This window comes from Crocodylus siamensis, chromosome 3 (genome assembly GCF_052110815.1).
Source record: "Crocodylus siamensis isolate JL-2025a chromosome 3, ASM5211081v1, whole genome shotgun sequence".
NCBI classification, from domain to species: Eukaryota; Metazoa; Chordata; order Crocodylia; family Crocodylidae; genus Crocodylus; species Crocodylus siamensis.
This window is the reverse complement of record NC_143397.1, coordinates 21,440,883-21,464,589: the sequence shown is the minus strand read 5'-3', so window position 1 is coordinate 21,464,589 and position 23,707 is coordinate 21,440,883. Positions and strand designations below refer to the sequence as shown.

Here is a 23,707-nt window from a genome sequence, read left to right as displayed (position 1 = left end):
AGCAGCTGTGACCTTAGCCGATGGTATTAATGATAATATACCAGCCAAAGAGGATCTTGCTTTCTCAGTGTCATAAGATCTGTGTAACAACCTTGAAACTGGAAAAAAGTCCTTGCTTTCAAGAGATTTTCTTGACTGTCATTAGTTGTCAGCTCTGCTTTTAAAAGGAACCACGACATAGCTAATAGAAAACTTTTGTTTTTGACTGATTCACTTGTCTCCAAAAGATACATTTCTAATAAAAATACAAAATGACCTCAACTTCAGTGCTAGCATATGGTGAGCATTGTCAACACTTTCCATGTTCTGAAATGTATGAAGGATGTGTGACCATGAAAGTGCTGTGTACTGGGACTCCTTTCATCAGACTGTCGACAGGTTCTCTTTATATTTGCTGACAAGGGCACTGAATATTTTTTATTATCTATAAATAAACTCCCTGGAATCTGTGGGAAGCAAGTTTCATCAGCTGAAAGCCTAGTTTGGGGGGAAAGGCCCTGTTTACCCCCTATACATTGTTACCTATTACAATTTTACAGCATTCATAACCCCTATATTTAAGAGAACATTTAAATTACCCACCTAATCACCATATTTGTGGATATTTTCTTGGCTTAGTGACAAATAGGGCTGTGGTCTTGAATGATTTGTCTTGGGCCACTTGTGTGTATTTCCTTTTTTACGTTGTGCTGGCATGGTGTATGCATTAGAATAGCTTCTGTAATGGAAGCTGTAATTCCAGTAATAACACGTTCCATTAATTCTCTGCTCCATGTAAGGATTTCAGTCACCATTGCAGAGGCTCCCCCAGTTCTGTGCAGAATGCCCGGGGGGACTTGTCGGCTGGAATCAGAAGCAGAATTCAAAATCTTTTGCTCCCTTGGCTTCGCACGTGAATTAAAGGAAAATCTCTTGTGGCTGCATTATCTGTGGATAAGGCATTCTGTTCTCTAAACTGCATGAGTACTTGGGGCCCCAAGACCATGACTCACTAGGTTAAGCAGGGAAAATGTAATTGTATTTAATGTATCATTGATCACTGAAGCGTATTTACAGTGAAAGATTCACGCTTCTTGGACTCAGAATCCTCTTGAATCAAAGACCTCTTCAGTTTCCCAAACTTCAAAGCACCCCACCATTTTCTTGCTGCTTGTGTTATAATGAGTTAAAGTGTATGAAGGAGCTGGTTCTTCGTTTTCTTTGTTTGTTAAATCTGTCACAGACATTTCCAGGTCCCTTCAGATTTACAGACACCAGTGATTTTTGCAGTCTTTGAGATTGTTCCACTGCAAATAGCTGCTGTTTGGTCTCACCTGACACAATAATAATAATTAATAATAATAATATGTATACTGTTTGTAATATCATATAAAATATGTATAATACATAATAATGATGGTAATAAGAATATATTGAGGTATTGGTAGGTACCGTATAGACCAAAACAATAAAGAACTTGCCATTTAAATGCTAACATAGAACAGTAGGAACCAAGCTTTTTGGCAGGTATACTACAAAGTAATCCTGTACCCTTCCTGAATGCCACTCTGATCCCCTGCCTCTCCCCTCCTTGATATGCCATGTGCCACACACAGAGGCTGCCCATGTCATTCATGCCATGAGTTGGCCACCCCAATGTAGAATATGTCCCTACCAGCCTCTTGTTGAAGAATTAAATGGCTTCTCAGTCATGTCTCCATTCTGCTTGCTGCTGACAAAAACAGATGCAGGGACTAAGCCAAACCATGAATATATAGGTTTCCCTCACTTTATGCAGGTTCTCTATGTGCAAATTCGTTCATATGAGATGAACCTTTTTATACCAAAGATTCATTATATGTGAAGTAAATTCACTCTTATGCGATCGGTGTGATGGGAGCCCGCAGTCAGCTGCTTTGTGGGGTGCATTGTGGGAGTGATGCGCACCAAATTATAGTCTCCCGTGTGGATCTGTGGTCCTTGCTCGTTGTCTGTGATGTGTTTCTGTAGTTGCTGTCCCCATTATGATAGTGCCCTGTGCTCATGTGTACTGTCTGCTGTTGGTGAGCACCAAAATTGTCTAGTAAAAGTGGTAGAAATGGGGCTGGGAGTCATAGTCTTGGAACGAATCCCTATTTGTTACATTGTAAAGTGTGTTCCCTTTATGAGAATTTGAATTAGGCGCTGTTTTCCAGGAATACATGTACAGCATAAAGTGAGGGAAACCTGTAGTTTACAGGCACATGTGGAGGTCACTAGCATGCCCTGAGCAATGATCATTTGAATTTTTAGAGGCAGCCTTCACATCCAGACCCATCTCCCCATCACTGAAAGACTATGTCACAAGGCAATGTTATATTTGGCCCTGTAAGCATGTGCCTCAGGCATCTATTTGGACAACATGCTGACACTAAGCACAAAATAAACCTGAAACAAAGTTCTAATTGCAAAATCCTCATTTAGTCTCCTTTAGTACTGGAACAGTTCATGGTTTTTTAGCTCCTTTTCTCCAAGCAAATAAAACCAAAATCAGACTTACTTCTCTATTAAATCTGGCACACTGAAGGCCATGGCTGAAGACGTCATTTAGCACTTTTGGGAAAATATTAATGGAGGATATTAATATAAGCAGAGTAGTGCGCCAGCTCACTTCCATGTGTGAACTCAGACTGGAGAACATAACTGGCTGTGCCACTATTAATTCCGTCCATCAGCTGAATCTTGTATCTTAAGCCACTTAGCTATTTCTTCCACTCCCAGTGCTTGACTTACCAGATGATTTTCTGCATTTTGAGTCCTTAATGTCATTGTAATGGGATTTATATAGCTGAACTGCATTAGTATTTGACATTTTGATTCCCAGAAGTTTTCAACTATATTATTTGCAAGATTTTCTTGCTGATATAAACTTGGAGAGAGAGTTTAATTTTCTAGGTTGGTGGGTCTCTCTCTCCATTTCCTCCAGGACTTTTACTGATTTATTTGGTTATTTAGCCCTTTGAATTTTTTTGTGTTATATGATACATCTGTGCTTCAGTTGCATAGAAATACTTTAATTTTAAGTAACAAGTCCTCCCTTCAGTGTTTTGCATTTGATGGAAATCCACATACAACTTTGTAATTATTTTATTCACTTGACGCTATCTGCACCACATACCCGTGAGTGGACAATGACGTGTTTTACTGAAAAAATAAAAACAGACAGGGATCCTTTCAAAAGTCTCCACTAAAGCAAGATCATAGGGATGTGGATGAGAGAAGCTTTGCTGCTTCAGGACTGCATCACATGCTCTGGTGATTATAAAATTCAAGCATGCAGCCTTTTCCATTTGTCAGTCCAGATCTTTTCTAAAGCAAGTGAGGACTTGTAATAGAAATGGAAATATTAAAGGATAAAAGTGTAAACAGGCTGGTAAAATACATCTATGCTGCCTTCCAGAGATGGATATCTGAAAACAAAGAAATGCAACTGTTACTGCCAGATTGAGGCCCAATCGAGTATTTTTCTTTTGTTTTTATTTTCCTTTTTTTATTGTTGATGATTTGTGACTATCCCAGATGCAGAATCAAGGATGAGCATGGGGAAATTCAGAAGAAATGCTATTCCAAGCAGGAACAAGAGATGATCTTATGACCACTTTATCTTGCATAACAGCTCTGGACAGGCCTAAATTTGAAAGTCACACGACTAGTGTTCTTTCCTCCTGTGACTGGTAATATTAATTCTTTGCCCTTCTCTATAACTTCACATCTGAGATCTCTAAGCACTTCAAAAGCATTATCCTCTCAACACCTAGATGGAGTAGAGAAGCACCACCATTTCCACTTAGCATAAGATGAAACTGTGGTATCAAGTGAGTAAAAAGTAGATTCTGATCCTCTGATTCACATCAAACATGGTCTGCTTCTGTATGTAATTCCACTGATTCAGGATGCTAAATCTGCGAAGAGGCAGACCTAACTGGTCTGTGCACAAGTCCATGCTAGGGTGGCCTTACTACTTCTGTTTCAGAAAGTGGGGTACACAGAATACATGGGACGTGTCTTGATAAAGTGATGCCGGGTGCTGTAATTTATTAGTACAGACAAATTCTAAGGTGCTACTTGTTAGGAGTCAGGGGTTCAGGGTTTGAACTCCAGGACACTTAAGGAGTCTGCACTATGGTCACAGTTATAACTGTTCCAGTTCTTTTTGCTGTATGAATAAACACAGTTAAATTATTCTGGTCAGGCAGGCATTTTAATTTCTTGTCATGTAGGCTGAAAAAAAAATCACAATTACTTTATCAGTTCAAAGCCCATTTACTGATGGCTGGGCTGGGAGGCTATATTATTCAAGTATCATCAAAGTACAGAAGTAGTAATTTGCTATTTTATGTGCTCAGACACATTCAGTTCTAGGAACTGTGTTAAGTTACAATTGCACTTCACCGTTGTGCAAAAGCTACATGAGTTTAAATTAAGCTGAAGCTAAATTTGTTAACTGAGATCAGATGAACAAAACTATGCAAGTGCAAAATGCTGCCATGATTAACACATGACACATACTTCACTGAAAAATGTATGGACCTCCTTAGTCACAGTTAGCAGGATCTGCTTGGAACATCACATTTGGGATTCATCACCCCATTTCTGTAGTAATTAAGATTAGGGTGGCTGAAATCTTAATTCACTCCATATAAATTAGGTGGAAGACTCTAGCTCCTTACAAATTGTCAGCGTGGTCCTTCACTGGGGAAAGCCAGAATACCCCTGATGCACAGCAGTTGCAGAATGCAGATAACTGTATATGGCTACCTATTTGTATTATACCATTTCTCAAGATCTTGGCTAATCCCTTCAAAACTGTATCTCCTCACAGCCTGTGATTAATGCAATATTGATAAAGCACCTTGGCAGACTGAGTTGCTATCCTATGCTATTTGTGTATTAAAGATGTGTACATTACCCCAGAGACAGATTACTTTGGAAAGGAACATCCTTTAAGAAGCATTTGAAATCTATTGCAAGGAATTTATTTATAAACCCTTGGTGCCAGCTCTGTGTAAGAATGGTTTTCCTTACTGCTTTTTTATAACATCCCTGCTGAGACAGCACCTAGAGAATTCAGCCATTATTAGAAGCAAAGTATACTACTAGCCTCTCAAACAATACCTAGCCATTTAATACCCCTATGTTAATGTGACAGGCTGCCTGGCAGTGACTTGGCCCAGGGGTTTTGAATGGGTAAAAGATGATTGGAGGACTTGGGATTCCCTTTCCACACCAATCAGGCCCCAGGGATTCACCCCCCCCCCCATTGGCCCCTTGGGTCACCTGGAGGGGGATAAAAGGGGCAGTAGTGTGGGCTGACTCAGGAGAAACCAGTGAAGGATAACAAGGAAGGAGCTTCACTGAGCTTGCAAGAGTTGGGTCCTTGGGGAGGAGCAGTGCCCCAGAAGACCCTGAAAGAACAGGACCTGCAGGTAGCAGTGGGATCCTCAGCAGCCTGCTGTACAGCCAGGAGAGGCCCCCCACTGGGCTCCAGGATCCCCTGGGAGAGGCTGCAGCCAGCAGGAGAGGCTCCCCTCCGCTCCAGCAAGGATCTGAGCAGCGACCTGAGAGGTTCCCAGCTCTGCTTCTGGCTCCTCCAATCAGAGGCCAGGCAGCTCAATGTGAGGCCGGGGGCTCTGGGAAGGTCAAGACTCCTACCAGGCTGGAGTAATGTTACTAGTGGTGGCTGTGTAGCAGTGTTCCTGCCTACCAGGTGGGACATCTAGGTTCAAGTCTGAGCTGAGGTGACTTGGGGTAAATGAGATAACAAGAAACAAATCTTCTTGCAGTGGAAAGGGGCCATTGTGTTCCCTCCCCCTCCAGGTACCAAGGTCCTATATCTCCTTGTCATTTCACATATTTTGCATTTTGTGCCTTTTTATATTTCACCAACCCGTATGGTTTGTTCTGCTGTTTGTGTTTTATATTTTGTTAATCCTGTTTTTTTTGTAAGTGTCTAACCTTTGTTCAGTCCTGCCTCCTTGGGGCATTGTAGTGTCCACTGTACCCACTGATTTTTATGCCTGTTATGTTCCCAGTATTAAAAGGTATATGGTTAAGTCCCCATTGGTGGTCTCCTTCTGCTCTATAGGGAGAGGAGTGTCCCTGTACCTCCCACAGTGCTTGTGCACCTACTTTGATCTCAGTTGGAGAGCGGGTACCTCTTGGAGTACTGCCCGGGTTATATTAACATTGTTTCCCTGTGCAGTTATGGAGGTTTTGTATGCAAACTGTGGATGCAAACTGAGAGGCTGTTTTTGAAGATTAAGTTCTGTCCTGTGCATTTAATTAAAATGTACTATTTTATAGTAAGATCTGATGAAACATGAAAGCAATGTAATACCTCTTTGGACAAAGGGAGAATAATATGGGCAAATACAGTACTAACATCTTCTCTGGATATGGTACCTGTCTTTAAAAGATTTCCAAACACATCAGAAATCACTTCATTACTGAAGTGAATTCGGCTCTGGGGAATAACAAGGAGTAGGTCTGATAACTATTGTACAACACACTGATGGGAAGAAAAGCTGTCTCTGTCAAATACAACAGGGCAAATCTTTACTCTTATGAAAAGTTCCACTGGATCTTCAAAGCCAGAGTCTCACAAGATGAGATCTATATGCTGGTTTAATGTAATTGCAGTACATGCTCTTTTACATATGTAATCAGTTCACCTAAGTATATGATGGCCACATATCCTTTAAGAACTGCATCCAAACAACTGCAGTACATGAAAGAGGTTCATTGGAGAATAACATTTATTAAGTTTGAATTCCAAAGTAACCTCATCAATTGTTCCTCTCAAGAGCCTTGGATAGTTAATGTTTGTGTGAAGGATTCATATTTCAGTGTCTAAATCTGAAACAATTTTAGTCTGTCAAGGGTAAAATTTATAGAGTGGACAACTTAGAATTTTGCAGGAAATAAATATTTTACCAGTGGTATCTAGCTTCAAATTCCAGTAATAATAGCCAAGCACCATACATGTATCCATTACAAAGTTTGCTCAAAACCAGAGCATATTCAGGGCCCATTGTAGGTTTACACCAGATAATAAATTATGCTTCTATGTTTCATGCTAATTTAGACTAAGTGATCCTTAATGGTTATCCACTTTGGTGCTCTGTGAGAAGTTCACTGTATCTAGGGAACTTTACATCATGCTAAATCCTGCAGTTAGCCTGCAAAAACACAGGAGGAAAGACATGGCATTATAAATGAAGAGCACTCAACACTGATAAATGCAAGAGCTGTTAGCTTATTTTACCTTTTACTGTAAACAAATAGCAGAACTTCAAAAGCAAATAAAAAAATTAGTGTCAGCACCATTACTTGTTATCATCATTCTGGTTATTTCTTTGGACAGTACAAACTAGAGGTAGGACAAAACAGACTGATTCTGATAGGTTTTTCTGCCAGATCCTTGGTTATGGTGTGTGTAGCTATGACTTTATAATGCTTTTTTTTTTTTTATTATTATTCCGTGTTTTGTAGCTTCAGATTTTTAAGGAATCTCTCTCTAATGTGCAGAGTTCAGCCATTGCTCTCATTGTTTCTGCAGCATTTTACAGCAGAGACGCACACACTACGCTCCTCATCTAAGGCCTTGTCTATGCAGGGAAATTGACTGGTATAAATGTTGTGGAATAAGCTGTTCTGCCATTGCTATTCTAGACTACCCCCTATTTTATTTCAGAATTAAAGTAATTTTTGTCCTGATATTATTCATCTGCTTTGTTAGTAAAGTAATTATTCCAAACTAATCAGCCACTTTTGTTCTCATAGTTTCTGCAGCTTGCTGTAGAAGACAACTATACCTGACTTTATAAAGCATATACTCAGTGAGTGTGTCTGCATGTGTAATTAATGCACCTTAAGGTTACTGTGCATTAAAATAAGGCTCAGTAAACTATGCCTGGGGATGCATTACATGTGCACCCATGTCAGAAGCAAATTTGCTCCCAATGGCAGCAGTTGAGTCTGGGGCTACTCGTGCCCCCTGCCCTGCTCTGCTCTGTCCCCCTGGAGCGGCCAAGGGGAGTTCCAAGCTCCCCCAGTGCCAGTCCTGGGCTGGCAGGGGGCACTGGAGTAAGACCTCACTCTGGGGAGCAGGGAGAACTTTTCTGGAGTGAGAGACAGCTCCCAGCCACATGGAGTTTGGGACTGCAGCCCAGGTCAGCTGCGCTGGTTTGGGGCAACGCCCTGTGGCTGAGCAGCAGCAACACTCTATACACTTGCTTTGCTCTGCTTTGCTTTGCTTGCTGCGGGGATGGGGAGCTCTCTGTCCCTGGTCCCAGTGGTGCTCCACCTGGGTCCCCCAGAAGCAGAACCAGGATGGGGGAGCTCTCTGTTCCTGCAGCACTGGGTTGGGAACAGAGAGCTTCACTGCCCCCTTAGCCTTGCTGCTGGCTGTGCAGCACACACCCTGGTCAGCTCCTGCTCCCCACCTGTGCCTGGGGGGAGCTGGGAGTTGAGCAATACTGGGACCAGGGGGATCCAGAGGGTGGGGGAAGTGGCACTGGGATCTGGGGAGATGTGGTGGGGGTAAACAAGAGAAAATGCAGGGGGGCTAAGCAGAGCTGGGACCAGGGGGAGCCGTGGGGTGAGGAGTAACCAGCACTGGGACTGTGGGGGGAGCCATGGGGGAGTGGGGCTTACTGTTGCTTACCCCACCACAGCACCCCTTGATCCTAGTGCTGCTTATCCTTCTTGTGTTTCCCTTGGTCCCAGCACTGCTTAACCCTCCCCATGGCTTCCCCCAGTCCTGGCACTCCTCCCAGACCCAGCACTGCTGAACTCCCAGTTCCCCTCAGGCACAAGTGGAAAGTGAGAGCCTCCTGGGTGTATCCCTGCTGGAGAAGTTCTCTGCTGCTGGGAACAGAGAGCTTCCCTGTCCTGGTGCTTCTGCACTCCTGTGGGAAGCTGGGAGCTGAGCCAGGACCAGGGATGGAGAGCTCCTCCATCCCCTCAGCAAGCAAAGCAGAGGGAGATCTCAGGGTACTGCTGCTGCTTAGCTACTGGGCATCACCCCAAGCCAGCACAGCCAAATTAGGCTGCGACCCTAAGCTCTGCACAGAAGTGTGACAGGAGTATCAATAGCGGTGCCTTTCTGGGAGTGGCTCCGCCCTCCTGTAATGGGCCAACCGCCTGCTTATTTGCCTGCCATGCCTTGATCTTACTTGATTAGAAGACGGTTGTAATCAGTGGGAGGCTGCCCATTTTTCCGCGCTCTGGTGACAGGGGACACTACCTACGGCTCCTTTTCTTCCCCTACACCACAGCCCAAGCCTCGCAGATGGAGTTGACGTGGTTTGACCTGGGCCCTGTTATGTTCTGGCCCTCCTCTTTACTCCCGGGGCTCCTCGCTGCCCCCTCTCCCTTGCTCTGGGGCTAGGGCCACTGCACCCCACAAAGTGCTGCACCTTCTCAGGTGCCAGGAACCCCCACGCTACTGGGGAGTCCCTATGAGGCCTCCTCCAACCCCTAACAGCCTCACCCAGTCCTCCAGTAAACACAAAACATAAAGCCCCTGGGCTACAACATAAAAACTAGACCGTCCAGTTGAACAAAATCTACTCCCTACTAGGGAGTGAGTGAGGGGGGGGCGGAGAGGTCCCCAACCCCAGCAGCAACCGGGGGATGCTCTCACTGCCAGAGCCCCCCACCGTCCGTGCTGAGTCCCTACTCCCACAGCTGCTGGAGAGGGACTGGCCTCCTACCTGTGCTTAAGAAGGGATAAGCCCTGCCCCTTCCTGTCAGCTGGTTTTACCAGTTGGCCCGGCAACCAGCACCTATCCAGCCCTGGTGAACTGGCAGCTGAGCCTGCCCCTTTCTGCCACTAGGGGTCTCCCCAGAGCAGTCTCCGCTCTCAGGCGCAGGGCACCTGAGTGCACTGCGACAAGGAGCTTGGACAGCTTCCCCCTCCTCCCCCAACCCCCTTTGGCTCCTTGCTGCCATCTACATGTGTGCTACTGCACAGTAGCTAATGTGTGGTTCATCTAGTACCCGTATTTATTGATACTAGCAAACCACAGAGGCTAATTCACTGTGCATTAAGTCCCATGCACATGTAGATGGTGATACTTTGCTGCACATTAGAGTAGTCTAAATATGCAGTAAAGCTTCTCATGTAGATGTGCCCAGTCTTCATCCAGCCTATCTATGCCTAACATAAAACACACCCTACTGAACAGACCCTATTGCCCATCAACTAGATGTTTGCAAACATTTCAGAATCTATGAACTGGTAGAGATACCACCAGTCCCTTGAACCTACTTCTAGTTCAGATATTGCCATCGGCACTTTATAAAAAAAAAAGTAAAAGAAAAAAACATAAGCAAAAGTCTTTTGCAGTTGTGAGAATTAAAGATTATTGAAAGTTGCAGCTGGCAGGTTCTGTTGATAGCTGATTCCATTTGTAGATAAGGATGACCTTTTGATCTGGACCCAAAGGAAGTAACCCCAGTATATTTACAATAGGAATGGATCATTTCCAACATTTTCACTTAGTCTCATATCAAAATATGTAAATAATGACAGATTTACAATTTCCTTTATATCTGTTGGAAACTGAGAACCAGGGGCTGCCTATGATGCTACTTAATGGAATAGCTTCTTTATGAACATCAGTTTTAATATTGTGTGCATAATTCTGACAGGTGCTGAGTGCCCTCAATTCTAACTTCATCCAGTGGGAAGTGAGAGGGCTTAGTCTCTTACAGAATCATGTCCTAGCTACTTTTAGTCAAAAGGCAATGTTTATGCAAATGATTGACTCTGAAGAGACTGAATGAATGGTTTATCAGACAAGGAGGCATGAGTAGGGCCTGATTCCCTTCTCACACCAGTTTTACATTGATGTAATTCCCTCAACTTCAGAATTACTTCTGGTTTGAGTGAGAGGGGATTCAGGCATAATATACCCTCTTTATCAGAGATGCACTGTATAGCTTATCTGGAAGCTGCAGACCTTTAACACAAGAACACTGAAAAATGAATGCAAATATTTTTTGTAATACTAGCCCTGATCCTGCTCTTGTTGAAATTAGTGGTCATACATTCATAACTTTTGATTATTATTTCATGCCAATAGCTATCTGTGAAGTTATATGGAATCCCATATTATATTCATGAAACTAGCCAAGGGGTGGATTATGATTAGAATTATTGCCAGACAAATGAACCCTGTGGCTGTGTGTTAAGGTCATGGTTCTGCTTTGTTAAATAAAATGGCCATGACAAAGAGTGTATTGTGGCAGGTGCTAAGACTCTGCTGACCAGGCCTGGATTATATAGAACATTTCATTATGATACATGGTTGCATTGGCTAATGTAATTTATACTTTTAAAATATAGTTCATTGTCAGGTGGAGCAATAAGACTTTTTTTTTTAAATACACTTCTTTTTGGATTTGGAAATCAGTAAAAACTGATCATCAGCTTCTCAAAGGATTTGAAAAAGCTGTTGCATTAGTCCCCTAAGGAAAATAAAGCAGAATTGCATTTGGCACTTCTGGGTATATGTTATGGAGGATTCTTGAGCTGAAGGCGTTCATTTGGACAGGTTTCTATGCATTGGGTCTAGTTTGAAGTTGTAGATGCATCCAGTCTGCAGTTACCTGTACTATATACTTGTACATTAATGCACTGTTGCTAGGGTTGCACTGATAAAGATTTTTTGGCCAATACTGATGGCCAATTATTAACCAGCCATATCAGCCATTACCAATCTGATAGCTGATATGCAGCCAGGCAGCTGGTAAAGCAGCATCCAGCCAGTAAGTCTGTGGTGGGGAAAGGGGTATGGGGAAGGGAAGAGGCTTGGGGGGGCAGATTGAGGCCCCCATAGTGAGGGAGGGAAAGGACCTGGGGCAGGGGTAGGCATGCCCAGCTAGGGCAGGATGGGGCACAGGATGGAGCCGTGGGTGGTGTATGTCTAGCCGTTGCTACTGAGCATTAAGTTTAGTACCTCTAATATGAGCTACTACATAGGTACACAGTAGCAATGGCGCATGGTCTTTTTTATGATGCTTAATGCACAGTAAACTAATTCTACTACGCAATAGTGCATTAGCACAGTTATGGCCATGACGTGCTAATATACAACAGAATTAATCTACTGCACATTGGGCGTCTCATGTAGATGCACCACTATGAACTTTCTATCACCCTAAAGTAGCAGAGTTTGGACCAAATGAATACATAGACTAAACGTATTTTTGCCTTAAAACTCTGCAGGCCCTTTAGCTGAAATGTGTCTTTGTGGGTCTTAATATATGTTTAATCTTAAACCTTGGTTTATATGAATTAATATTTTCCCTAAGTGATGTGGGTAACAGCTTTGAATTTTTTGAGTTTGCACTGAGTAACTTAAAGCTTTTCTTATGTTGATCAGTACTTAGCTTTTGATAGTGATAAAATCTAGATGGCTTTTTTTTTTATTGTTCAGATAAATATTTTAGTTGTATGTGGGTCTGTTTCCTAACAGATTTTCACTGTTTTTCAGGAAATGTAAAAGTTTTTAATCCATCTGAGAAATTTTCTAATCTTGGATGGAAAGGAAGGCAACAAAGAGTCTGGTACAGAGGTGTAGCAAGCAGTTGTTGTGTCCTGGGCAGTAGTGGTGCTGCGGCAGAAGAGGCAGCAGCCATCAATCTTGTGCTTTCTCGGTGCTTGGGGTTGTGCCTTACTTGTCTATCCCTTGAAACTGTCTAGGCATTTATATATCTATGTTAAGTGACTGGTGCCCAAGCAATTGTTAGGCACATTGTTATTCCACAATCAAGGTTTTATTACCAATGCCTTGTACACTTGTAACTGTTCAGTCAAGGCCTTGCCAGAATAATGCAACTAGTATTGAGGCACAGATGGAGCGAGACATTAAGGGCAACTTGAGGGCAACTTGTGAAGAATCTGTTTTTGTGTAAGGCATTTATTACTACACAAGCCTTTTTGTGGAGGCATACTGATACAGAGATTTAACCAGACTGAATGCGTGCATAGCATCAAATTTTATATGCATTTTTTAAGAATACCTGATGTACAGTTTCAGGGATACAGGTTGTAGTTGTATTGGTCTACAGGCAAAAGGAATCAACTCACGGTAGAGGTGATATCTTTTATTAGACCAACTAGATATTTGGAACAGAATTTCTTTTATTTGCAAATTTCAGGCACACTCACCCTTCCTCAGGCACAGGAGAATGCAAAGACTGTAAAATTTACCTTATCCCCAGAATAAGATGGGATAAGGTAAAGTCCATCTTCCATGGACTAAATATGGAAGATATCGAACGTAGCCATTTTTTAAATGAAAACTTCATAACTTTACAAGAAGGAGGCTTTACACGAATGCTCAAAGTATGGGAAATAAGCAGGAGGAACTCGCCCTCCGGATAGCTAGTACAAACCCATAGTGGGGCTCACTGAAACCTGGTGGGATTCAGCCCACGATTGGGCGGTGAACATTTAAGGACTACAGACTATACAGGCAGGACAGAATGGGGAGGAAAGGTGGGGGTGCAGTGCTCTACATCGAAGAGCAATACATGTCCTCAACTAACAGGATGGGATCAAAGAAGGGACAGGCTGAAATGCTCTGGGTCAGAATACAAGGGGTTCGCAGGGAAAGGGACTTAACGGTGCGTGTCTACTATCGACCACCGAACCAGGGGGAAGAGCTGGACCGGGCATTCTCAGGTCAGCTCGAGGAGACAGTTAAATCAAGGGATGTGGTTGTCATGGGTGATCTAAACTACCCAGGTCTGGCTGCTCACATAGATTCCTTGCTGGGATACAAAACCTCCACCTAACCCAAGAGGTGCACAGTCCCACCAGGGGGAATGCCCTGCTGGACCTGGTCCTGGCCACAGGCAATGACCTGGTGAGGGGACTTCAGGTCCTTGACCACCTGGGTGATAGTGATCATCGCTTACTGGAATTCACCATCCAGCACAGGGTGTAAAGGGCCTGCAGCAAGGCAGTAGCCCTTGACTTCAGGAGGGCTGACTTCAATGAGTTGAGGAGATTGGTAGGAGAGGCAATGTGGTCGCAGAGAGTGAGGGAACTAGGTGTCCAAGATGAGTGGTCATTCCTTAGGGAGACGATGCTCCAAGCCCAAGGGGTGACAGTCCCAATGCGAGTCAAAGGGGGCAAGATTGCTCAAAAGCCCTCTTGGCTCACCAAAGGCATTCAGGAATGTCTGAAAGCCAAAAAGGAGGCATACAACCAATGGAAGGGAGAGGCTGTCACCAAGGAGGACTATACCTCCATAGCAAGAGTCTGTAGGGAGGCTGTTAGGAAAGCTAAGGCAGAGACAGAACTAGGGCTAGCAACAAGAATCAAGGACAACAAAAAGTCCTTTTCTTAAATACATAGGGAGTAAAAAGGCACCAGGCAACATGGGGCCCCTGCAGGATATGCTTGGCAATCTGGTGGTTGCATCAGATGAAAAAGCTGACCTCTTTAACAAATTATTTGCCTCCATTTTTCTGAGCAGGGACTGGGACTTCTCTCCCACTGGGATTCAGGATGGACTCAGGAGTGACTCTGCCAGGCCTAGGGTCAGGGAGGACTGAGTTAGGGAACTTCTGGAGGGACTGGATGTGTTCAAATCAGCAGGTCCAGACACTCCACCCTAGGGTGCTGAGTGAATTGGCAGGGGCCATTGCAGGACCCCTGACATGGCTTTACGAGCACTTGTGGTGCTCTCGCCAGGTGCCAGAAGACTGGAAGAAGGCCAATGTGGTCCCCAACTTCAAAAAAGGGAGGGGGGAGGATCAAGGCAACTATAGGTCTGTTAGTCTTACGTTGGTCCTGGGGAAGCTCTTTGAAAAAATTATCCAGGAGTACATCTGGGAGGGATCAGGGGGGGAGGATGCTCAATGGCAACTAGCATAGGTTCATTAGGGGCAGGTCCTGCCAGACCAACCTGATAGCCTTCTATGATCAGGTCACAAAATCACTGGACACAGGTGTCGCGGTGGATGTAATCTTTCTGGACTTCAGGAAGGCCTTTGACACTCTCCCACCCCATTCTCATTAAAAAGCTTGGTGACTGTGGCATTGATTTCTACACAGTCAGATGGGTCGCAAATTGGCTACGGGGCCACACCCAGAGAGTGGTGGTGGATGGATTATATTGGACCTGGAAGGATGTGGGCAGTAGAGTCCCCAAGGCTCAGCCCTTGGGCCCGCACTGTTCAATTTCTTTATCAGTGACTTGGACGAGGGGGTGAAAACCACCCTGTTCAAATTCACTGACGACACCAAGATTTGGGGCAAGGTGGGCATGGGAGGGACAGGATACAACTGGACTCGGACAGGTTACAGGGGTGGGAGAATGTAAATAGGATGGGATTCAATACTGACAAGTGCAGGGTATTGCACTTGGGAGGAAGAACCAGCAGTATATCTATAGGCTTGGGAACTCCCTTCTTGAAAGGACAGTGGCAGAAAGAGATCTTGCAGTTATTATCGATTCCAAAATGAACATGGGCTGCCAACGTGAGAACGTAGCCAGTAAGGCAACTGCACCTTGTCATGCATCCACAGATGCATCATGAGCAGGGTCAAGGAGGTGATCCTTCCCCTCTATGAGACATTGGTCAGGCCACAGTTGGAGTACTGCATACAGTTCTGGGTGCCACACTTCAAGAGGGATGTGGACAACATGGAGAGGGTCCAGAGGAGGGCCACCCGCATGATCAGGAGGCAGCAGGGCAGGCCTTAAGAGGAGAGGCTATGGGACCTGGACCTGTTCAGTCTTCACAAGAGAAGCCTGAGAGGGGATCTAGTGGCTGTCTGCAAACTTACCGGGGGGGCCAGAGGGGAATGGGTGAGACCCTGTTCTCCTGAATGCCCCCCAGAGTAACAAGGAATAACGGCCGTAAGTTGATTGAGAGTGGATTCAGGCTAAACATCAGGAAGCACTACTTCACTGTCAGGGCGGCTAGGATCTGGAACCAACTTCCAAGGGAAGTGGTGCTGGCTCCTACCTTAGGGGTCTTTAAAAGGAGGCTTGATGCCTACCTAGCTGGGGTCATATAAGCTTAACTTAGTGGGGGTCATGTAAGGCCAGTATTCATTCCTGCTCAGGGCAGAGGGTTGGACTCGATGATCTGCTCAGGTTCCCTCCAACCCTACATCTATGAACCTATGAATCTGAAGCAAAATTCACTACCTGGGAACCTGAAAGCTGACACCCTGGTTCCTGCTTTTGTTCTAGTTAAATCTGCATGTTCACAGAGCTCAAAGTTGCCTGAACACAAGAGAAATTCCAGGAGAGCATCCATCACCCCACACTCCTGTGTAATATGAAACATCATAACCAGAAGGAAGCATAGTCAACTACCATCAGCCAACTTGGAGGTAAACAGACTGTTCTAACTTTCATCTAAGCTTAATTTGCACAGAATGAAGTATTCTGACTAGGAGATCTTACAACACCTTCAGCTCTCCTGTGAAATATGGATTTTAATTTCTACCTAGGAGAAATTTTACAATATTTGCATTCTCCTATGCCTGAAGAAGGGTGAGTGTGCCCGACAGCTTGGCAATCTTTTTTTTTTTGGCAAATATCTAGTTGGTTTAAAGATATCACCTCTGCCACAAGTTCTGATCCCTTATGTATAGTTTGTAATAAAGTACTTGTAATCCAGCACTTGCTTTGATATTCTGCCAACACAGGTGACAGGGCAGTGATGCTACAAGTAGGATTCAAGATTCAGAACCATGAATGCAGAGAAATCTCAAATTATTTTTTAAAATCAATACATAGCAATACCCAAAGCTGAAAGATATTAGTATTAGAAGGTACTCTCTGGAACTTTCATAATGCTGTGCAAACTATGAATGTCATATGCTCCAGCAAGATTGTCTGTATTTCTGTTTTCCTATCTTCTCTTTCTGCCCCTTTATATGTTAGCACTATGGAGGAAAGCTAAGGAAGAAATATGTAACACCCATTGAATCTGTGGTGTGAAGGGGTATCCACAGAGCAGCTGCCAACATGGGAAAAGGAGTACATAATGTCGGGTTGGCTTCTGGGGTAGGGGATTTTGCTACCTCAATGGGGTGCCTCTGTGGCAGGCAGACCAGTGATTACAAGTGCATATCTGCTGGATCTAGGACTTGATCTGGTACTATGATGCTTGGCTTTTACTTTTCTGCATGTGTTGCTCTAATAAACATGCCTGTCTAAGAACCATGCCCTGGTTAATTCATGCAATGGCATCATTTCTGGAGGTGTACAGAATCAGTCAGATGATGGAGGGAATAGGAGTGAGGCACAACAAAGATACATAGTGTTTGCATATTAATATAAATGGAGCGTTTCTCCAGTCTCTGGTACAACAATGACAATAAGCAGCAGGTAGGGATAGGGATTAAAAGCCCATAAGGTACAGAAAAGAGAGAGCAACATGGTGGTATCCTTTACAGTACCATAGGCTGTTTATATACATCACCTCCATAAATATCTCTAAGTATCATTCAATATTTAATAGATTTAGTCCCATCCACAGTCTGGTCTCTGCTTGTGTTTCAGGTTTATCTCCCACCTGAGATTTGAGATGGTTCAGGTGCTCTGTCACTCTATCCTGCTCTGGGTTTACCAGATTCACTGGTTTGATGAGCTATGGGGTTTCTGGATTGCTAAGTCTAAAAATAGATGTTGGGTTTATCCCAGGTCCTAGGCTCTGCCTTGCATAAGACAATCATTTATACAGGTAGCCTGAATAGCAAGTAACTCAAATCAGCAGTGATTTAGGGGGGAGTGTTTATCTTGACAGGTACTTCCCAGGCACGACAATGGGCTTGCACATCTGTAGGATCATAGAACAAAAGGCTTTGTCCCAGAGAAATCCAGCATCTGTTTTTTAGCCTCCAGAAGTTCCACACAAAAGGTGCTGGTGGAATATTGGAATAGCAAAGCCCCTATGGTGACAGCAGACTGCTAGTTCTTTCTAAGGTCACAGTGCACTGAGCAGTGATGCAGGCCAGCTGGAGCTCCTTTGCCTTTATGCGACATTGGAAACTGTCCCCTATGGGCTCCTTACTCAGCATTTGTCATACTGTTTATATTACCTGTGCTATGTTACCATTGGTTAGGTGGACAAAATAAAGCTCATCTTCACAGAAGCATCTGAGTATGGGACTACAGTGCAAGGCATAAGCAGTGACTAATCAGGAGTATGACACATACCTGGACTCCCTATGAGCTGGGCTTACAAAGGATAGAGTCTTGCTATGTACCAGAATTTAAATTTGCTGGGGCCATCCAGTCAGAGGAATAGATGACATGCAGGCAGGTGATTCAGACAGCTAGTAAGGCAGCATGGGACACTGGAAGGTCTTGGAGGACATGCAACACTTGCCATGAGCTGAAGAAGCATCCACACTTACCTCATTGTGGGAATTTTTTTCCTCCAGGTTCCTTCAGGTTTTCCATCTTCCAGGTTTTCCATCTCTTCAACCACCATCTGATTCAGAACAAGAAAGGCTGCCTGTGGATATGCGGTACTTAAACAGATTACACCTCAAGTTGACCTTCTTTGAATTTCAAGTGTAGACCAATCCCAACTCCTGTCGATTTATGCTGAGATTTTTGTTTTTGCAACAAGTGTTGCCAGACAACTCACTGGTTTAAATGCTAAATTTTCCTTGTCAATTTTCTGACAAAATAATTAGACCTTACAATCATAAACCATCACCCTCAAAGTATGATAAGGCACTGTACCTGGTAAGAGAGAGAGACTAAAAAGCAATCAATCTAAAATAGTTTTAATAAGGAAAACATTTAAGGGACACTAGCATGCCCCAATTCTTTTGAATTTGAACATTCCTTGTCTGCGTCTGAAAATCCTAGTGCATCGTGGATGTATTAGTGCATGAGACTCACAAAGAGACGTTAACTAGAAATGAAATAAAGCTGGACATTTCCCTTTCCTGTGTTCCCCGTGCTTTACCTGTGGCAGGTTAAAGTGTCATGTCTTATGGTTGTGTCAAGGTTAACTGTATAATTTGTCTAATAGTTTAGACAATGGATTTGTATAAGATCCTTTGAATAAGGATGATCCTGCCTTATGCAAGGCATTGGACTAGATGACCTCCCGAGGTCTCTTCCAACTCTGCTTTTCTGTAATTCTATGATTCAGTGTCCAGAAGGAGTGAAATGCAAAAATCAGAGAGCACAAATCAAACTGGATTTTTAAAATGCTCAATTTGAATAATTTGAAGGTAGTAATAAAACAGGAAAGGAAGACAAGACTATTTTAGGTAAGGTATAATTTAACTTGTGCTTAGAACATAAGTCACTGTTCATTTCAGACTTGTACAGTCTTTCCCAAACACCCAGGTCCCTTCTGAGGGTAAAGCAGAAGATAAAAGAAAGGTGAAAGAGACTTTTTCAAGGATCTGTAAAAACTCTAAAAATAACTCTGAGCCTAGGAAACCATGACACTGCACAATATACATGTGGGCCTTGGGGAAACGGGGGGCTTCAGTAAATACTTCTGGGTATGTCTACTCATATACTTTAATGCAAAATGGCTTATTTTACTGCTTATTAAAGCAGTGTGTAAAAAAAGTGCTAATATGATAATGTACAGTAAAATAAGCTACTGTGCATTAAGTGTCACCTCAAAAGCATGTGCTGGCACTACTGCACATTAAGGCAGCCTAATTAACATTAATTTAGTGCCTCACATTGGAGGTGCTAAATTTAATGTGCATTAGGAAAAGCACATTAATACACGTGTAGACGCGCCCTCTGAGTGACATGCAACAGTTTAAAGAGGATTAGCATGATCTAGCCTTTTCCTGGCTTAGTGATACTTCCTCAGCCCAGTCACCAAAAGACAGGATACAATCGTGCATTGACTTAAGTTACACCGTAAACTTAGACGGCACTAACTCGGTGGAAGGTTGAGTGATCCTGGAGTCAGAACGTGCTGGGAACGGCTGCGTATCAAGGGTTAACCCCATTTCTTCCCTGAGCAGCTCTGACTTGCTACTAGAGGGCTCCTGCTATCTCTGCTCTGGGTATGAAGGGAGGCTGGGTGCCGTGCACCCTGAGACGCTGGAGGACTACAAATTGCTCATTTGATCCCTGTGGAGGAACCTGAAGTTACCTAACATGAGCTAGGTAGCATGGCCCAGAGATAACCCTTACCTGCAGTAACATAACTTTGAGACGCTCAGGGCATTTAGTAAAAGTTAAAAAGCTTTAAGGTGCAGATGCTGGCATTTTATGTGCCTTGAGTATGGCCTAAGTGCAATACAGACATGGATTCTTATTACATTCCCTGGATTAGTTTGTGACCCCTTTGTTCCTCTGGGCTTAATACTTTCCTCTCCTAGCACTGCCCCCTCCCCACATCTCCCTCTTTGAATCAGACCTTCCTAGACCTTAAATGCAGGAGGCTGCAAATGAGAGGGGAACAATGGAAAAAAAAACCCTTGTCAGACATACTTCACTGTCCCTTTTAGCCTCCCTCTCTGCCACTGTCTGACACAGGACTGTTTGATACCTTCAAGGGATCGTGGGCTGTTGTCCACCAAGAACTATAAGCCTCCCTTGGAAAGGGCTGCCGCTCAGAAAATAACAACACGTTTACTGGAAAAAGAAAAGGCAAAACAGGGATGGGAGTGCTGGTCCAAGGCTCAGAATGAGCGCGCCAAAGGGGGGAACCGAGCAGAGTACATGGGCAGTGCCCACTGGCCCCAAATGAGTCCAAGGAGCCAGGGGATTGTGTGATCCAGGCCTATTTAACACATAGGGTTAAGATGGGCTTCACACTCGTGGAGCAATGCCCCCCCCGCATTATTAGGTATAAGTCAATCCGTTTTGTGGGAAAACTGAAGAGAAAGCAGGAGTAGGAGCGAGTCCTAATTTGAAAACAAGTGCGGCAAGAGTGGGCACGAAGCAGAGCGCCCGGACGATGCCCACGGGCGGCGGGACACACACGGGCCTATCGGGACACAGGCCGTCTGCCCACAGGGCAAGGGCTGGCGCCCCGTTAATGGAGGGGGTTATCGGGTGCGCGTCCGCTGAACTTGCGGGGTCAATACAAGACAAACCGGGGCCGGTGGGTGCAGCACTCCCAAGCCAGTGCAGGGGGCGGTGACTCCTGGATGAGAGGGCCACTCTGCTCGGACGACGCGAGGCCAGAGCACGGGCCGCCGCCGCCAGCCCCGCGGGGAAGACGCCCGCGTGGGCCCCGGCCGGGGAGCGGCGGGGCGGGGCTTGCGGCCGCCACTCAGCGCTGCCCGCGCCCGGGGAGGCGGCGCCGGCGGCCCCGCGCGCTGCCCATGGGCGCGGGGCAGAGCCGGAGCCGGAGCCGGAGCGGCCGCCCGAGCCGCCCCCGCGGGACCCGCTGCCGGCGTGCGGGGAGGTGAGTGCGTGAGCGCGGGGCAGGCCCCGCTCCCCGGCCCCGGCGGGCTGTAAGGGTCTCGGCAGCGCGAGGTTTGGTTTTTGGGGGTTGGTGCAGAAAGCGGTTCCCCCCCTCGGCTGTGGCGGGGCCGACCTGCCAAGTTTGAGGGAGCGCTGCTGGGGCTCTGCGGCTGAGGCGTTTCTTTCTTCCCGTCCCTGACGTGCCTTTTCTGTCCTCAGCGTGCCCGCGCGGGATCCCGCCGCCGTCCTGCTTTTGCAGTTTAAGCTCCTGTCCCCTGTGGCTGCCGAGATGATCACGACTTTTCCGCGTGGTCCGAGCCCCCCCCCAGTTTCGTATTTGAAGACTCTTACTGTAATTGCCCTAGATCCTCTCTTCTCTCGGTTAAATAATCCCCTTCTTCCAGCTTTCCTCGTGCATCCTGTCTTCTAGATCTCTGCTCATTTTTACTGCTCTTCTGTGGACTCTTTCTGATTCATCCAGATCTTTCTGATGGCTTATCCCACGCAGTTATTACTTTGGAAGATTTTTCTCATGGCCAGGTAAAGTCCTGAATGGAGGGGAGAGTCTTACCTCACTCCTACAGAAATCGTCCTCTGGCAACCAAAGTGCACAACAAGTCTGTGTGCAAGGTGGACTCGCAGTGTGCTGTGTGCTGCACCTTCATCTGCTAGTGTTTAGTCCAAGAGAAATCCCAGTTTGGTTTGAGGTTTTATAATGCTCACTGGCAACTAGAAAAGTCTTGTGAGCAAGCTGACTTGATTGATTTTCTTTTTAGATTCAGGCTCAAAATGGCTCTGTTTTAGGTTTTTGCAATGTGTTCAAGGTTTTTCTACCCCTTTAACAACTCGCACATTCGTGTTCAAGTCACAGTACAGTACTTAAAGCACCACTAGATTTTTAGCACTGACATGAGGGCAGCTAAAAATTGTTTTTTTTTTTAAAAAAGCTGGCAACTTGTTAGATTCAACTTGATTTTTCCTCAGTTAGGCTGATGGAAGAAAGAAGCAACAACTTAGTGAAGGGGTATTTTCTCTGCTGACCCATAAAGCTAGTAAAACAAACTTTTTTTTTCACCCACAAGAGAGAGATAATTTTAGTATCTGGTAAAATTGTTCTTCCTTTATTCTTCAGCAATACACTTCTTGGGGGAGTGTGTTCATGTCAGTATCCCAGCGGGAATCTGAGAAACGGAGGTTGTAGACAGATACAGTAGTGATACCAGTATTAAATTATAGGTATAGCTGTTTGAATAAAATCTGTTATGCCTGTCTGATTCTATACTGGTATAGGGAACTGAGGCTGCTGTAAATGTTAACTTTAAATCTGTTTCATTCATTATTATAAAGTTACAGGGGTTTAGTGTGTAGGAGTAGACAGAGGTTACAGCTGGGGATATAGACACACCCCTATTTGGAGCCATTCCAAAAGGGCAGCAGCTGGTCTGGTTTAATTGTTACCTTTGGGCAGGCCAAGGATGACAGGACAAAACTGATCTAACCTTAACACTGCCTCATCCAGGGTTGAAGCTGGAGTGGTTTCCCTACATCTGTAGGGCTCTCAGCTTGTTCAGACTTCACAGCTGGAACATAACAGCTGCTTCCCTTTTGAATTGGCTCCAGATGTATGCGCATCCATACTCTGAGTGGCAAGTTATTCCTTTCTTCCAGCTTAAAGTTATGTGGGTCCACAGCCAGGGTCAGAGTGAATTTGTAAAGATTGCAAGGGAGCCTGAGCTCTGAGGTGGTAGACACGTCACCTCCATTAGACCATAGTACATCCCATCTAAATTGCTTCAAAACTCTCTAGGAAGGCCAAGCTCACACGTCAGTCATGCTGAATGAAATCAGTGTCCCTGGATCATTGGTGTCTAACAAAAAGGTGTTTCAGTAATGGTTGGCATCTAGTCTGAATGCTTACAGTATTACCGCCAAGCCAGTACCTCCCAATCTGTGCTACGAGTCTAGTGAAACAAGGTGGATGAAGTGATGGACATATGTCCATCTTGGGGCACATGCAGCTATCCAGTGACACTCTGGGGTCCTCCCTGAAAGACGGGTAAGGACCATCTAAGACCTGGCTTAGTTCAGCCTTGCCAAGGTTTGTAGTAAGCTTTTAAAAATCTTTGTTTGTTTCCCTCTTTAATTTAAAAAAAGTAAAGTTCTCCCTTTCAAAACCAAAGTAAAATAACAGCTGTAAATGAGTAATAGTAACTTTGTTTTTTTAAAATTATTGTTTAAACTCTAATCCTGATAGGAAACGTCTCTTACTTCTTGAAAGGCCAGCTGCGCTCCAAGTTAAA

General features: G+C 44.7%; 2 protein-coding genes across 6 annotated transcripts in view; one reads left to right on the top strand and one right to left on the bottom strand.

Annotated features, from left to right (window-relative positions):
- Positions 1 to 435: 435 nt before the first annotated feature.
- Positions 436 to 23,707, bottom strand: part of LOC149868060 (uncharacterized) — a 46,308-nt gene continuing 23,036 nt past the window's right edge. The window contains exons 2-4 of the mRNA XM_090037217.1: positions 21,095 to 21,540; positions 18,419 to 18,495; positions 436 to 1,313 (exon numbers count right to left, since the gene is read on the bottom strand). Coding sequence (XP_089893343.1) covers positions 1,310 to 1,313; positions 18,419 to 18,495; positions 21,095 to 21,540 — 527 coding nt within the window. The 3' untranslated portion in view covers positions 436 to 1,309. The remainder of the gene's footprint in view (positions 1,314 to 18,418; positions 18,496 to 21,094; positions 21,541 to 23,707) is intronic.
- The window catches only part of PDZD2 (PDZ domain containing 2), a 325,800-nt gene continuing 323,369 nt past the window's right edge, over positions 21,277 to 23,707 (top strand). For 4 of the 5 annotated variants that reach the window (XM_090037897.1, XM_090037895.1, XM_090037896.1 and 1 more), the window contains exon 1: positions 21,301 to 21,408. The gene's annotated coding sequence lies outside the window, so the exon portion shown is untranslated. Of the gene's footprint in view, positions 21,409 to 23,707 lie in introns of all 5 variants that reach the window. The other variant, XM_090037894.1, reaches the window with a different exon arrangement.